General features: G+C 39.3%; 1 protein-coding gene across 1 annotated transcript in view; it reads right to left on the bottom strand.

Annotated features, from left to right (window-relative positions):
* Positions 1 to 15,820, bottom strand: part of sh3rf3 (SH3 domain containing ring finger 3) — a 75,228-nt gene that overhangs the window by 17,204 nt on the left and 42,204 nt on the right. The window contains exons 2-4 of the mRNA XM_088415858.1: positions 9,767 to 10,042; positions 5,723 to 5,818; positions 79 to 390 (exon numbers count right to left, since the gene is read on the bottom strand). Of these exons, the coding sequence (XP_088271984.1) occupies positions 79 to 390; positions 5,723 to 5,818; positions 9,767 to 10,042 (684 nt within the window). The remainder of the gene's footprint in view (positions 1 to 78; positions 391 to 5,722; positions 5,819 to 9,766; positions 10,043 to 15,820) is intronic.

Here is a 15,820-nt window from a genome sequence, read left to right as displayed (position 1 = left end):
TGAAAATAATGATAACAATAAAAAAGACTTTTTAGTGAATCCATAACGTGTGTGTTGTGGCAGCGTGAGTGCGTAAACCTGGATTCGTGCTGCGGCCCTGGGGTCAGAGGAGCTGATGAGGACCGGGTGGGAGATCTCCATACTGTGTCTGTTGTTGAGCTGGGCCGCTCGCTGGGTGACGGACAGAGCTGAGAACGAATGTCTTTTCTTCGCGTTTTTCTTCCCTTCGCCCCTTCGATGCCCGGAGCCGTTTCCATTGGACGGCGAGGTGCTGGGGGAGGGCCCGAGGGAGCAGGGACCCAACGGGGACGGCTCCGAGCTCGGACCCGGCGCGCCGGTCGTCGTGGTCGGCTTGTCGATCTCCATCAGCTGCTTTGCTGTTTCGTTTAACTGAAGTAAGGAGAAAAACGGGACGTGGTGACGAGCGGTAGTTTTTTTTTGGTCTTTAGAGTGTACTCGCACGGAGCAATCTGTGACGGGCTTGAGCGCACTTGACACCGAAACTCTGGTGCGTTCGATTGGTGTAAGTGGTTGGAAGCATTCAGAGCAATGCGCTTGTCTGGCGCACTTGAGAAATGTGGGGGATTGGTCATGTACACAAAAACCAAGGAGTGCAAAAATGGCATCGATGATTACATTTCGAAACGTCGCACTTTACAAAAAAAAAAATTAAAAAACAACAACAAATGATTGTAAAAAAAATAAAAATAATTATTGGGTCAAACAAAGGAAGATTCCAATTTAAAATTCTTCTAATTATCACGGGGAACCCCAGTTTTGTGCTCACATGCACCATGTAGTCCCAAAGGACCACATTAACAGCCCGCGGGCCGGTTCTAAAAAAAGCCCGCCAGTGATCTATTTATCAATATTTGTACTGGTGTTGTATAGGGATGCAGCAATTGAATATTTTGATATTCCAACTGAAAATTCTATCAAATATTTGGATAGAAACAAAAAAACGAATTAAAATCTGTAATTGATTGATTTACTGCATTATTTTCAATAAAACAAGCGAGCAGACTGAACCAACATCCGAGCCCATCCTTGTTCCCACGCAGGGAGATTTTACGTCGTTTTCAAGAAGAAAATTCTCGTAGCAGAGCTGTTTAGAAACCGCTGACAGAAAGTTTGATGTCAATTAATGTATCCAGATACTGAACAGACCGGTGCAAGACGGAGGGTAAGTAAATATTGATGTATGACAATGAATATATAATTTACGAGTAAAAATAAAAAGAAAATATATTGGGATTACAAAAATGAGATTTTTTTATTCTCTATTAAGAATGTTTCAAGTGCTTCAATTTGTAACTTTGTTTACTCACATTTTATTGTGGAATTCTCGCTTTTAATCTGGAAAACCCTGCTGTATTTCTGTTTCCTGTTTTACGTACTCCGTTGTCATTCAGCTCTTAGCGTGCAGTAGTATACAAGTAAGATTTATTGTATTTCAAAGCTGTATTTTCTCACCGCGTTGGCGTAGCTGCAACTGGCCCGAAATATTTGATCGGACTTGTATCGCGTTAGCGTTTGAGTTCTTATGTGGAGAACGGGTAATAATTCCGCAGTGAACGCTAATGCACTAGGACACATAGCATATTTCTAGTTCAGCTATAATACGGGCAATATTGTCCTGGGCAGGGATATCAGACTGTCTGCCAACGTTGGGACTGAGGCGATCTCTCCGTTCTTAATCTGTTGGTCTTTTGAGCTCTGCTACACAATCAGCTCATTCTCAGCAGCGCAAGTGGCAAATGTTTACAATCCGAGTCTGTTTCGCGCTGTGACTGGCAGCCACATTGGACAGTTGTTTATCAACGGGGATGCGAACGCTGGCCAGCTGAAGAAGCCAAAGCAGTAGTAGTCTGTAGTCTTTTTTTCTCCTTTCGCCTCCTTTTCGCATGTCCTTTTATTTTATGCACCTTGGCTTGCGTACTTTTTATCTATCTATCTATCTATCTATCTATCTATCTATCTATGGTGGCTAGCTAGCTATCCATGCTAGCTCTCCGTTTATCTATCTATCTATCTATCTATCTATCTATCTATCTATCTATCTATCTATCTATCTATCTATGGTGGCTAGCTAGCTATCCATGCTAGCTCTCCGTTTATCTATCTATCTATCTATCTATCTATCTATCTATCTATCTATCTATCTATCTATCTATCTATCTATCTATCTATCTATCTATATTTTTTTATGTCAGTTTCGTAGGTGAGCGTCGCAAATAAACGGCGAAAAAAAAACATTGCCAGTGCCAATATAATCTGCCAATAAATATCACAGCTGAGACGATTGATGAGTAGCAGCACGTCTTTGGCCAACTCAATGATTTTTTTTTTTGTTCAGTCTCTCTGCGTGGCACACACAGCGGTTGGGGACACCGCTCGGAAGTAGATTATTGATATCGTTTAACTTGTTAACGCCGCACTCAACATGGGCATGACTGGTCCGGCTGGACAGATAGGTATGATTTGCAAAAGTAGAAAATGTTTTATTCCAATTCAGCATGATTCTCGGCCCTTTTCTAGGAGTTTTTAATTTTTTTTTACAATATCAGTATGTATGACGTATATTTGAAGTGCATCCAAACTTCAAGTGTAATATGGTGGTTAACATGCAGTTGACTTACCGTCAATTAATGACATATTTTAAAACTTTTATAGTCATACTCAAAGTAATAACAATAATAACTCAAATAACTCTCAATAGCATAATAACTCAATGGCAATATGAGCAACCTTGTTCAACTGTAAACACATAAAAGAAACAGGTAAAGCTTACTTTATCACTTCATTCCACAGCTACCAATCACAAGCTCAATATTGATCCATATATAAGGCGCACCTGAATATAAGGCGCACCATCAGCTTTTGAAAAAAAAAATACCCGGTAAGGCTTTTGCACCTTATAGTGCGGAAAATACGGTATTTTAATAGTTCTATTAAAACTTAATGTTGTTTCTTTTGGATTCACTATATTTAGTTTGACTGCTTTTTGTTGCGTTTCCAATTTGTCTGCTGTATCTGTTGCCACGAAGCTTTTATAAGGTATCCAACACAGAAAACTTTGTGTTTTCAGCAGCAGTAAGCACAACTCTTAAGTTTCAAGTTCAAGAAAAAAAAAAAAAAAGCTGCAAAAGTACGGAAAACATTGATATTGCTGAACTCAGCCTTTAAAAAAAAAATCTTTCATGTAGACCGTGGCTTGCGTTATCATCCTCGAGGATGAACCGCTTGCTTGCACTCACCGTTTGGTAAGGGCTTAAAAACAGGGTGCTCAGAGATGTTGAAGTATAAACACGTTTTTATTTATTTATTTATTTAACCGAAGCATTGGAAGCTGTTCAAGCAGCCCATCAAATTACAAGCAGGTGCATTAAAAGGTCCCCATTTAATTAACGAAGACTTCACAAGTAAAATAGGTTCTTGTTAAGCACCTGCATCGCTTTAGAGGCCATTCAATTGACTTGCATTCATTTCCACAAGATTGACTAAACACAATCGCACACTGAGGAATAGCCATACATAAACTAAAACAGAAAGCCACAACATTCACTTTTGCCCTCACCTCACCTCAAACCTCCACCGGAGGGATAAGTGGAGGTATTTCAAGAGCGACGTCCTAAAAGAAAAAAAAAGCGGACAAGAACAACCCGTATAGGCTGAATTTCCATATTAATAAATATGCTAATAAAGCAAATCATATGCTAATGAGCGTGATGGATTGAAGCTGCGAGTCTCGTGGGATGGACTAGAGGGACGCGCGCACGTACTCCCCAGACACGGAAGGTCAGTGACACAACGCGCGCCCGCTCTCTCGGAACTTATCAAAAGTAATCAAGTCATTTTGACTGAATATGCAGACGCGCACTCGCCTTGCACCGCTATGGCGCTAGGTCATCATGGCGGTAAAGGCGATAAAGGTGCTCGCTGTGGAGAGAAAGCGGGACAAAGATATGCTTGATATAGACAATTCTTTAGAGGGCTGAATAAAGAAAAAAAAATCCAAGGTTACCCACCATGCTTTGAGATCACTTGTATTTTCAATTTGACTCGGAAGGTGAATCATACCAGGAGTCAAAGCTACGGGCTGATATCCATAAGGAGAATAAAACGACCGCATACACATTATAAAGATCCTATTTTTCAGGGTACTTCTATATACAAAAGTGAGACATTAGTGAACCTTGCCAGTTCGATTTTTTTTTCATCCATCGGTTCTCGCCAGCTTGGTGCTTTGTGTCAACTGAGGCCTTGACTCACACCCCAAATCAGCAAATCAAAGTAGAGTACTACTGCAGAAAAACACATCGTTATGAATTACGTAAAAAGGGAGGTCTGCGCCACGGTGGGAGTAATCACATCCACTTCTGTCATCCGATTAAGGTTGCTCGTCTAAAATCCTTTAAGCGTTATAGTATACTGGTCCTGGTGGGGGCCCAAAACCTATGTGGACGCTTTCACACCAAATAATCATTTGTGCCACCCGATATGAGCAAAACTTTGTTTTTTATTTCTCATATTTCTCTTTTAAGACAAGAAGAGTACGACAATAGCATATTACAAACTGGCCCATGAAATATAAAAGAAATATTTTATTAAATATATTTTCTTTTCTTTTTTGTTTATCTCTTCTACCCTGGCAGGCAGCTCTATTCTTATTACGTTCTTTCGAATCGGTCCCGTTCACATCCATCACTGATTATGAGCAGGCTCAAAGCAGCGCAGCAAACACTAAGAAGAAGAAAATGAACCATTGCAGCCCTCTTACCACCACCCACAGCTTGTACTTTCACACAGCCAGAAATTGGGAAGGTTAAATCGTTTCAAAGTCCTCACACCCCGAAGCAACCTTTTATATCTCCTCCTCTTGAGCTGCTGTTACCAAAACTTGCATTCAAAATGCAAAAAAAAAAAAAAAAAAATCCACAGGAGTGCTTATTGCCTGCCGTGAACAAAATATGACCCATTATCTTCTGCCAATCTCAATACTGCAAACATACAAAATGACAGAAACGTATAGGGTTTAGGGTTACCCCCCCAAAAAAAAAAATCGCCCATAATGGTTCTTTTGTCTAGACATCCTTCTTCCAGCCCAATCCGAATATAGATAATGCTTCTAAAATGTAATCATCTTTACATCTAGATGATATCGACCATCCTGTCAAATGATTTGTAAATGCATCCGATTATTTTGTCTTGTGCACACAAACGCCAACTAAAGTCCAGCTGGGTCTCATTTATTAGGCTTGTTGGCGCTTACCGCAGCCGCACACGGAACACACACACACCCTTGACATGTCTTCGTGCCCCTGCTGTTTCAGAGTGACGGAGCGGTCTAAATTATTGATGTATCTCCATTTAAAAAGGAACCCCTTGGATTGGTGCATAGCTGACGCTTGCGGACGTGCAGAAATATTTACACTGCAATCACATTTTTCAGACGATAAAACAAGCCTGTTCTGATAATATATACACACACACACACACACACACACACACACACACACACACACACACACACTATCTACACGTATGTTAGAATACTGCATCAACACAACAGTAACAAATTTACTAGTGAAGCGTGGCAAGTAATCTAATCCAACTTTATAAACTAAATTCAATCAATTTTATTAAGTATTTGGTTAAAGAAGTGTTTTTTATGCTAGTGTGCGTGAGCCTGTGTGTGCACGCGCACGGTCTCTAGGTTTACCTCCACATAGAGGATGGGGAAGATACCAATCTTGTCTCCCAGCATGCCTTCCGCCCAGTTTTCATCCACCCTCCTGATCACTGTCAAGACTTCATCCTGTAGAGATGGCGGAAACAGACAAACGCACACAGCACAAACAAAGAACGACAAAATTAAATTCACATTCATGTGCAGCATGTCATTTGAACTGAAGCTGACTTGTTACAAAAAATAGTTGAATTATTACTATCCTACTCGATTTTGTACTAATATCTGATTTTATAAATCACAATGTTAATTAGTTCTATTATATTATTTTTGGGGGGATGGAACATATTAATGGAATTTCCATTCTTTTCAAAGGGGAAAAATGATTTGAGCCACGGCCATGGAACCAAATTGACAAAAGTTCACAAAAGCAGTCATAGCGTTTTTTTTTTTTGAGAAATGACATGTAATCCTAAAGAAATCGCCACAATGAAATCGTATTTATAGCAAGGGAACAATGCTACTGTCTGCAACCGGGTCGTTTTGACGTCATCCGACATAAAGCATTGAAAGCCACCTCATACTTACTACGTGCAATAAGTACATGCTTGTTTTACATAGCTGTTCTTTTTTAAGCACACGCTATAGACCGGAGCCTTGTATATTTCATGGTACACTTTGAGTTTGGTTTAAGATGATAATTTTGGAAACATGAGGGTAACCACCGAAAGACAAAGCTGTATTTTGGGGGGGCGTACGAAGGAATGTTATTACTCCACTACGACCAAAGGAGAGCGGCTTTTTTTTCATCGAAAACGTCCAAACGACAATAATGCATATGACTGACAAATGGAGAAAATAACTGTCAAGCTAAGGAGCTCAGCAAAGACTTTATAAATGCTCTAATAGCGCATCTCGTATTTAATCCGCCGAGTGTGTCAGTGTGTAATGCCCATCTGATAAACGCTTCTTACTAATATTCCATAATACACAAAGGGACAAGATGACTCTTTTCACTTCACGCTCTCCTGTGTGTTTTTCCTTTCACGATGTGCGTATGAGGGTCTTGGCTCGACCATTAGGGCGACAGTGATAATGTAATTCTGCTAAATGACTTTGTATTAGTCATAGTGACTAATTAGCTTTCCCGCCGAGAAAACAATCACACACACACTGGCTTTGCACGACAACACACGTTCTGCACGCGGCAGGGAAGTGCAAATACAGCGCACCTACCTGTTGATTCACTTAGCTCATAAATTTTACATAGGGTTAGATATATGGGGTTTTATATATATATATATATATATATATATATATATATATATATATATATATATATATATATATATGTGTGTGTGTGTGTGTGTGTGTGTGTGTGTCATGAGCCATCCATCTGTTTTCTTTAGCCTACTTTGCTCCTTCCTTAAGGTTGATGGCTTGCTGGTGCCTATCCAAGCCGTTTTGGGCAGTAGGCAGGGGCACTCTGGACTGGTTTCCAGTCAACCGTAGGGCACAAATAAGCATTCACACTCACAAACACACCCAAAATGAAGTGGCCAATATACCAACTATGCATGTTTTTGGAAATGTGGGAGGAAAGCAGAACACCCGGGGAAAACCCACTCAGGCACGGGGAGAACATGCAAACTCCACACAGAAATGCCATAGCAGGAATCAAACTGAAGGTGTCTGAGCCTTGAGGTGGACCTTCTAACCACTCGTCTATCTATGTAGCTATAATTCGTATTAAATTTTCAGAGGTCAGGGGCCTTTTACAAATTAGCCTGTGTAATACCAGGAAGAAAATGATAACGTAAAACAGAAGACGATGTGGAAATGACTGTTTACACTTATCGGGGCCTGGGAACATGCTTGTAGAGGAGCAAAGTCTCTCAACTGTTCTCATGGCTCTCTCTCTCTTGATCTTTTTTCATCGGAACACCCAGACTATCATTTAGCAAACGATCATCTTTCATTTTTAAGGGGAGATTTCTGCTAGCGTTAAAAAAAAAAAAACATGATCTGCTTTTCCCTGATTCTATGCAGCGTCGCTATTGTGTTATTCCACAGGACTCAATGATTGTCTGGAATGCATCAAAGCTGAAAACAATATGGCGGCTCTTGCGACACGCATTTGGGAATCGTTCCCTTAAAACTCACACTGGCGTCTTTAACAACGGACCAAAATTAGCTGGTATGCAAAGAGCATCTACGACGTATCAAGCTCAGCCTTCAAATATGGCACAAACATTCGTATTTGTGCCTTCTTGAACTCCCTCGCCACCGTTCTGCAGCTGAATTTCAGAAGGCCATCTGTACAACCACCCTGGCGTCTTTGAGTATTCCAAAGGTGTTCCTCAGTTCCGCTATCATGTATTCTTTAAAAGCAAGCTGCTATCTGCCTTCTCACCCACAAAGTTAATTGCCAGCTTCATTTTGATCACGCATATGACAATGACCTTATATCCAAAGAGATGAGGCGTACGCTATCAAAGCGGCCGGAACAAAGCGCTCTCTAATTCTGGATAAAAGCGTCTAGAAGAAGAAGCCGTCTCGTGTTTCTTTAATGCGTACCTCAGAACATAATAGCTACCAGCGACTGACCCGCCGCCCAGATCGTTGTCGGAAAGGGAACGCGACAGATGGAATCCCGGTTGAAACGCCGGCCTTGATTATTTAGATCGGTTTCCGGAGCGGTTTTTGTGGGTTTCTGCACATTGATCCGAGCACTGTTGCATCCTGTTGATTCTATTTATCGTTTTTATTCATTTAAGATGCGCCAATTGGAGACGTGCTAGCAATTTTATTGTATAGCTGCTGTACAATGATAATGAATGTATTCCGTTCTATTCTTTTCTATTTTATTCTATTTATAGCACCTAAATTTACAATTCAGTAGGGTTGCAGCGAACAATTATTTTTAGGCTCGATTATTCTGTCAAATATGACGTCGATGCATCGATTAATCGGAAGCTAACATTTGTTTACTTCCGTTCCCTTATTCAAAAATAGGAAATGTATTAAATGAAAAACGGGCTAACGATGTTTTTATAGCTCTTATGGTCCGTCACATTAGAAAATAGACAAAAATGTTATTTTATTTTTCTAAAATGAAAACGGGTGTTTGGAAATATTTTATTTTGATTCTAAACGAGCTCTGCTAGGTGAGAACAAATGTTGAACTAATCCCGCGCTTCTCAATTTTATTTTGCCAAGCTCCCCTAGGAAAGAGAAAACTTTTCGCGCCCCCTCACTTTACGCACTCTAAACATTGTATAAGTATACCAAAACCTGTATCCTTTTTAACATTATTAAAAAAAAGCAATATAAATTAACTTTGACTGTTAATTTTTTTTACAGAATTTATACAGGTTACAGCTTAGTTTAAAACGGAAAAAAATAAGTGCAAAATTCGTATTTTATCGCAATTACTTAACATGACAAATACGAAGACTTTTCACTGGGGTCCCCAATGACCAAAAACTTGAACATAAATATACGCCGTAACATTTGGACTATAAATTACTACTTTTTTCTCATGCTTTGAACCCTGCATCTTATAATCCAGTGCAGTGTAGCTGCATTTTTTTTTTTTTTTACTAGCCCACTTTTTTTTTTTACTAGCCTATTTGAGAAGCACTGAACGAATCAATTGCAAAATTTTCTAATCGTGCTTCACAATTTCCAGGCGGATGTTGCAAACAACGAAATGCGAATCTCCAAACTATTATGCATTCATATTTTCTGAGACGTTTTTTAATCAGAAGTAGTAAAAAACACTCTTACTTAATGTGAGCCTGATAATGACATTTTTCTACAACTATTTTCCATGAAGCAGGTAAAAAAAAATATTTGAGTAATATTGAAATTAACATGAGATATTCAAACAAAGAAACGTTTGACTGCAAAGACTGTTGACATTTTGAATGGCTCGTCTGGAATAAAATGGATCATTTTAGAGCTCTAAACGATTAATCGATGACCAAAAACAACCAGGGATTCATTTGAATATTGCTAGCTTTCATTGAGTTTTCATACACAAATAAACTATGAAGGAGTGTTTTTGCATATCACCTTGCTGAACGCCAGGCAGTCTTTATCTTGGTCTTTGTTTTTGACCTCAAAGTCGTACAGCGCTTTGCCCTGGGGCGGAGTCTGGCTCAGGGGGCGCAGCAACTGGATGTAACTGGCGGGCAAGAACCCGTGGCAACCGTTCATCTCCCCGTGGTACCAGTTGTCGTCCACCTTGCGTCGCAGGATGATGATGTCGCCTTTGGAGAACTGCAGATCGCCTGGCTCCTTGCCCTCGTAGGAGTAAAGAGCTTTCCCACAAGGCAGCGCTGGGATGTTCTGAAAGTAATTGGGGAAAAAAAATATCAATAAAAGTAATTAAATCTGAAAGAACCATCAATTTCGGTCTGAAAGTCGCTACTTTTTCTTATGCTTTGACCGCTTTGTGGCTTATCTGCAGTTTTTTTTTTTTTTACAAAGACACTTTCCATGTATTGATTAGAGTAAACTGCTATTTTACTCACCACCAGGGAGTACTCTCCATTAATAAACAATCGGGCATGTTACTGTTACCTTGGTGCAGTATTCTAACAATCCAAGTGCGTCGGCGTTATGTCAGCGATATGTTGGTGTTGCACTTATTACTAATTACAAGCAGTTTGGAAATAATGTTTAAAATCAAAACATACATTTGAAAAAACTTCCATTTTTCTGCATAAATATCTTATGTTATAACCAACGATTTGTACTTCGATGCAGCGTGTATATGACAAAAGCTTTCCTAGTCAATTTTTGTTAATGCGGATTAGAACATGTTGCATCTTACAGTCTGAAAAATATGCTATCTGGAATGATTTCCAAGAAATCTCTTTTAGTGCAGCTGGCACTAAAAGTCATGATTTGGGAATTTTCTGAAAGGAAAGAAAAACATCACCCCAACATAGGACCAGAAGCAGCTCATTGCCAAATTCATAACGGCGGGCAAATATTTATTTGAATGCCCGCCGTTAATTTTGTTATCGATCAATAATTTTTGTAAAAAAACATTTTTGTACTTGTTGCTTTCAGTCAACATCTGCTCTAGCATACCATTTATCTTGTGACACACAAAGTACAGAAAAGCATTACGTGCATTCTCAAAACCGCTGAGGAGGATTAAAAGGAATACGGTCTCGCATTAGTGTCACAGAGCAGAAATTATTCCAAATAACGCCTAACAATCCCCGAGGTTCCAATTTCCACTGAACTGTTGTTTCATTACGCTTTCCCATTTAAGCAGGTGAAAGTGTTCCTTTGTGCGAAGACTGGAACAAATCGCTTTCCGCTGAATTTGATAGTGTTGGTTTGTTTCCATTGTTCGCTTTTCATTTTTAACAATAGTGGTAATCCATATTAAAAAATAGAAGAAAAAGGCCGAATGCGATGAGACCGTATGTTCAAAAATACGAAAAAAAAATCCATGACAGCTCATCTGTCTCCAGCTCCCCCCGTATAAATTGGGTTTGAGATCCCTCCTTGAAAAAAAGTTATAGTTGAGTGAAAAATTATGCCATGTTAAGAAAATGTTTGTGTTTTGTATATTTTTGGGGGGATTATAAAATAGTGGACCCCCGATGCACGACGTCCTTAGTTTACGGATTAAAGTATATATATATATATATATATATATATATATATATATATATATATATATATATATATACACAATTTGTCATAGAGTTATGGAGTTATAGTTCAGATATGCTTTAAAAAAAACAATAATTGTCACACAGAGAATTGTGATTCTCAGTCATGCAGACCGATTTTCTCCGGATGTCACTGAAGCAGCCGGGGGCCCTCCCACCATAATGTCTGAGATAAGTGGTGATGCAATGTTGAGAAAAAGGCACAACAGCGGTGAAAATAACAGCCACTACTGCTGAAATCATCCATTACAGCTGTTGCAAAATGTACAATATTTATTCAAACATGCAAATAAATCCTTTCATGTGTTGAACAGACTGAGAGCAATTACCGGGCGAAAATATTTTGAAATGCAAAGACGGATGGAATTGTATATACAACTGTTTGCTAATTTTGCAACCAAATTTAGAGGCAATCCAGTGGCAAAAAAAAAAAAAAAAAAAAAAAATATATATATATATATATATATATATATATATATATATATATATATATATAGTATGTCTATATTTAAATAATTATATGCTGATCTATTTCCATTTTAAGATAGCAAACATGCCTGCAAATAGTGCATTATTTTTTTTTTATAGGCCAGATCATTCCACCCTCCCCCCAGCACAGCACACAGACACTCGGAGAAAGTAAATCCACAAACCCCTGTGGTGCAGTAATTAGTGTTTGTGGACTTCTGTAATAGCCAGACGGTATGCATGGGTGTGTATTTGTGTATAAGTGTGTGTGTGGACATAAATGCAAACACATTGACCACTGCTGAGGCTGCCATCTGTTCCGCTCTTTCACTGTGAGTATATCTTGCTTTATCTTGGTTGACTGACATCAAACCACGCATCCATGTTTGATTCGGAGGTTCTCAACCCTCAAAGAAAACCGACAAGGCTCGGAAGTCACACCTCATGTGATTGTAATCGTGCGGAAATCGAGGCAAACTCTTCAGATTAAACCCACGGAAACAGACGGGGGTCGACGGATGTAAAAAGCCTGACTTTGGCTCGGCCGCCTAAGTGATGCGAAGAGGGATTGCTGGGGGGTTGAAAAACGGAGCTCGCAAGGATCCTCCGGTCATGATGGTGGTGTCAGCATGTGCTGTGGAGTGCATCCGTGCGTGGAAGTGACTTACTGAGGTTATCCACCGCGGTCTGGGGATCTTCACTCGAAACGTTAGCGCATAAAGACTTTTAGAGGGAGGGGAGTCTTTACCTCGCCGCTATTGAGTCTTGTGGTACAGTTTAAGAAATTCGCTGTCAAGACCTCATTCATTCCAAGGCTTGAAAATCTTGAAAGCTCGAATCTAGATAAGGTCATTCAGATTCGGAAGACCAAATCTGCTCCAGTTCAAAAAAAATATCCAATACCTTGGAAGTTTTGTGGGGTTTTCATACAAGGTTTTAGGTTACATTTATTGGAAAACTCTGAACTAGAGCAGCTGCGACACACACAGAAACGTTTATTAACAGGACCAGTGTCGAGCTTGTGTGGAAATGTGTTTTTCCGGGTTCTGGAACGATACCACGCAGGTCAATCGTGCCTTTGTAGGACAAGAAAAAAGGTGAAATTGTTTTGTGATTATTTTTTCAAAATGTGATCGTTAAATAAGATCCATTTCTATAGTGCTCGCTAGTCATTTACAAGGGACCATTCACTTGTATGCCTATAAAAAAACGGAGTCATCTTTAAAAATTAAAATGTTTTTGTAATGATGCAAGAAGCTGAAGTATCTGGATAAAAAATATGCGCAATTTTAGCTCTGGAGGTCAGTATTTTGACCATTTTTGGGTCATTTTTTCCCCACGTTTTTCTCACAGTATTTTAGCCAAGGAATAGCACAATCCTGGTAGTGTGATAACAAAAATGGTCATGCCTGCTGAACTTTGACACACTGCATCTGGGTGAAATTTCAGCTCCCTTGTGACTTCTCTCAATGCTTTCACTTCGATGTGAAATGCATTAAAGGCGTCGACAAAATACCGCACAAGGGTTAAGGGTCTCGGTCAATTCTCGGAACCAAAAACATTTTTACTACACACAGACCGCCACGGAATATCGGAAACACGAGAATATCGTTGCAATCGTCCAGTTTTAGAACACACGCGTTCTCGTATCCGCTGCCTCAAAATGAAACGTTTGCGTATACAACACGGGCGGACATTACACAACAATGATTAACAACAACAATCGCACGGTAAGCTTTTGTTCATCTATTTACGACGGCGTGATAAATGAGGTCATCATTTATTTATAAATGGGAAGTAGAAAGGAGTGGAAATCAATGAAGGAAAATTCACGCGGCGTGAAAGGGAGATTGCAGCTTTATTGTTTGGTGGGCATGGTGCCACCGAGACCAATAAGAGAACATTTGCTGAGAGGCGGCACTTCACAGCCTCTTGACCCACTGAGAACATTCTCCATTTGTTCCTCTGTTTATCTCCAAGTGTACAGCGGCTGACACAAATCTGACTCGAACATGAGACGGAGACACGAGCGGCTGCGGTGTTGACATGAAAAGTTGGATGCCGGGAGGGCCGTTGTGTATTGGGCCCATCTGCAGTAGCTGCTTGCCATGAAGGCTGACACTTACTGGAAACCGCTTCATCTTTTGTGTGTTTAGACACAGTAATCGAAGGACGCTGCGGTCTTTTTTTTCATTTAAAAAAAAAGGTGTGTAAGCAAGATCTCGTGAACGCACGTAATCACGTAATCATGGCCAAACTGGTAAAGATTTTTACACAAGGAAATGGGGCGGCGTGTTCCCCTCAGCTGATACTTCATTTTGCTCTGACGTTTTTATCATGTAATACAGTAAAGAGTTTTATTCGACGGAAACGATGATTCTGGTTGGCTGCCTCAGCAAAGCCGCGAAGGTGAACTCCAAATCAAAACGCTAAACTGTGATAATAGACCGACCAAAATGTGATGGCAGACAAGAAATAGGGTTCATACTGATTTTACTGATAGTGAGAAGGCTTAAAAATCTCTAAAATTCAAAAGTAAAAAACTTTAAAATTTTCTAAGAGGTTTTACCCCCTTTTTTGTCTACCTTTGTTCATCAGGAGACTGCCCCCTGGTGTCTAGTATAAAAAAAATTGCAGATACACTGCACTGCATTATAAAATGCAGGGTACAAAGCAGGAGAACAAAGTAGTAATTTATAATCCCAAATTTATGGTGTAATATATATATATATATATATATATATATATATATATATATATATATATATATATATATATATATATATATATATACATACACACACATTCACACACTATATACATGTATGTTAGAATACTGCATCAACACAACAGTAACAAATTTACTAGCGTGGTGAGTAAAACTCAATTCAATCAATTTTTGGACAGCGTCTTTTTCTGTCTAACCCGTTGTTCTTTATCAGACAAATAATAATTATAATAGTAATTTAGAATCCAAAATTTATGGTGTGTCTGTATGTATATATATGTATGTTTGTGTGTGTGTGTGTGTGTGTATACACACACTGTCTTTGAAGCAACATTCATTTATGCTTAATTTGAGCTAAAAAGAAGATAATAACTAAGAATTCAAATTAATTAAAAGTAAGAACACAAAATGGGTTTTCCAAACTCTAATGAGAAAAGAAATAGAACATTACCGATATTATAACGATATAAAATTTCTTATGGCTCATTCTCTCTCATTGGCATACGACGACGTATAGCCTGCTGTAATTCATTTCTGGTTTTGGTTCAGATTAGCATAATTTTCCTCGCAAAAGTTAATTTGCCTGCTATTTTGCTGTTGTTCCGCACGTCAACGCGGTTCCAGCCAGATCTGTGAAAAGTGCCAGTAGGGTAACAGCCACAGGCTCTTTTCCCCGCTTTATTATTTTAATGATACAAGCGACAGCACGAAAGTTCGTGACTTGTGTTGCCAAATGAGGTCGTTATCCCTCTAAATATAAGGTTGAATTAACACGTGCTTAGCCACGTTTTTTTTTTCTAACAAAACCTTTGAACAAAGGTGAACCGTCGATCGAAAACCAATCGGGACTGTCAGGGATTGTCTTTCAGTTTTGTGTTTACATTAGGCGCAGAGTCCCAAATTCACCTCGCCAACTTTTATTTTGAGTCAAGTATTGAAACGAGTGCCCTGTAAAAGGTTAACTATCAAATGACATAACGGGGTTTGCATCCTCCCAAGCGGCAAGGTTCCAAATGAAAGTGAACGCTTGATCTCCAAATTCATGTGTCTCACTCACTGTCGAGACTCAATTTAGGAGGTTACACTTCAAAGGAAATATTTGCATAGCGTATATAAGAAATGTCACCGAGCTTCAGATGAGGTGAGCGTTCAGAGATATGAGGAATTAAAATGGGACTAAATCATATAGTTTGGAACGTATCCCCTTGCCTGGATTCACTCATCTGTCAGTCGGAA

The sequence above is a fragment of the Hippichthys cyanospilos genome, chromosome 5, assembly GCF_059441005.1.
Source record: "Hippichthys cyanospilos isolate Australia breed blue-spotted pipefish chromosome 5, RoL_Hcya_1.0, whole genome shotgun sequence".
Lineage (NCBI taxonomy): Eukaryota > Metazoa > Chordata > Actinopteri > Syngnathiformes > Syngnathidae > Hippichthys > Hippichthys cyanospilos.
Note: the sequence above shows the minus strand (reverse complement) of the source record. Positions and strands in the feature narration are given on the sequence as shown.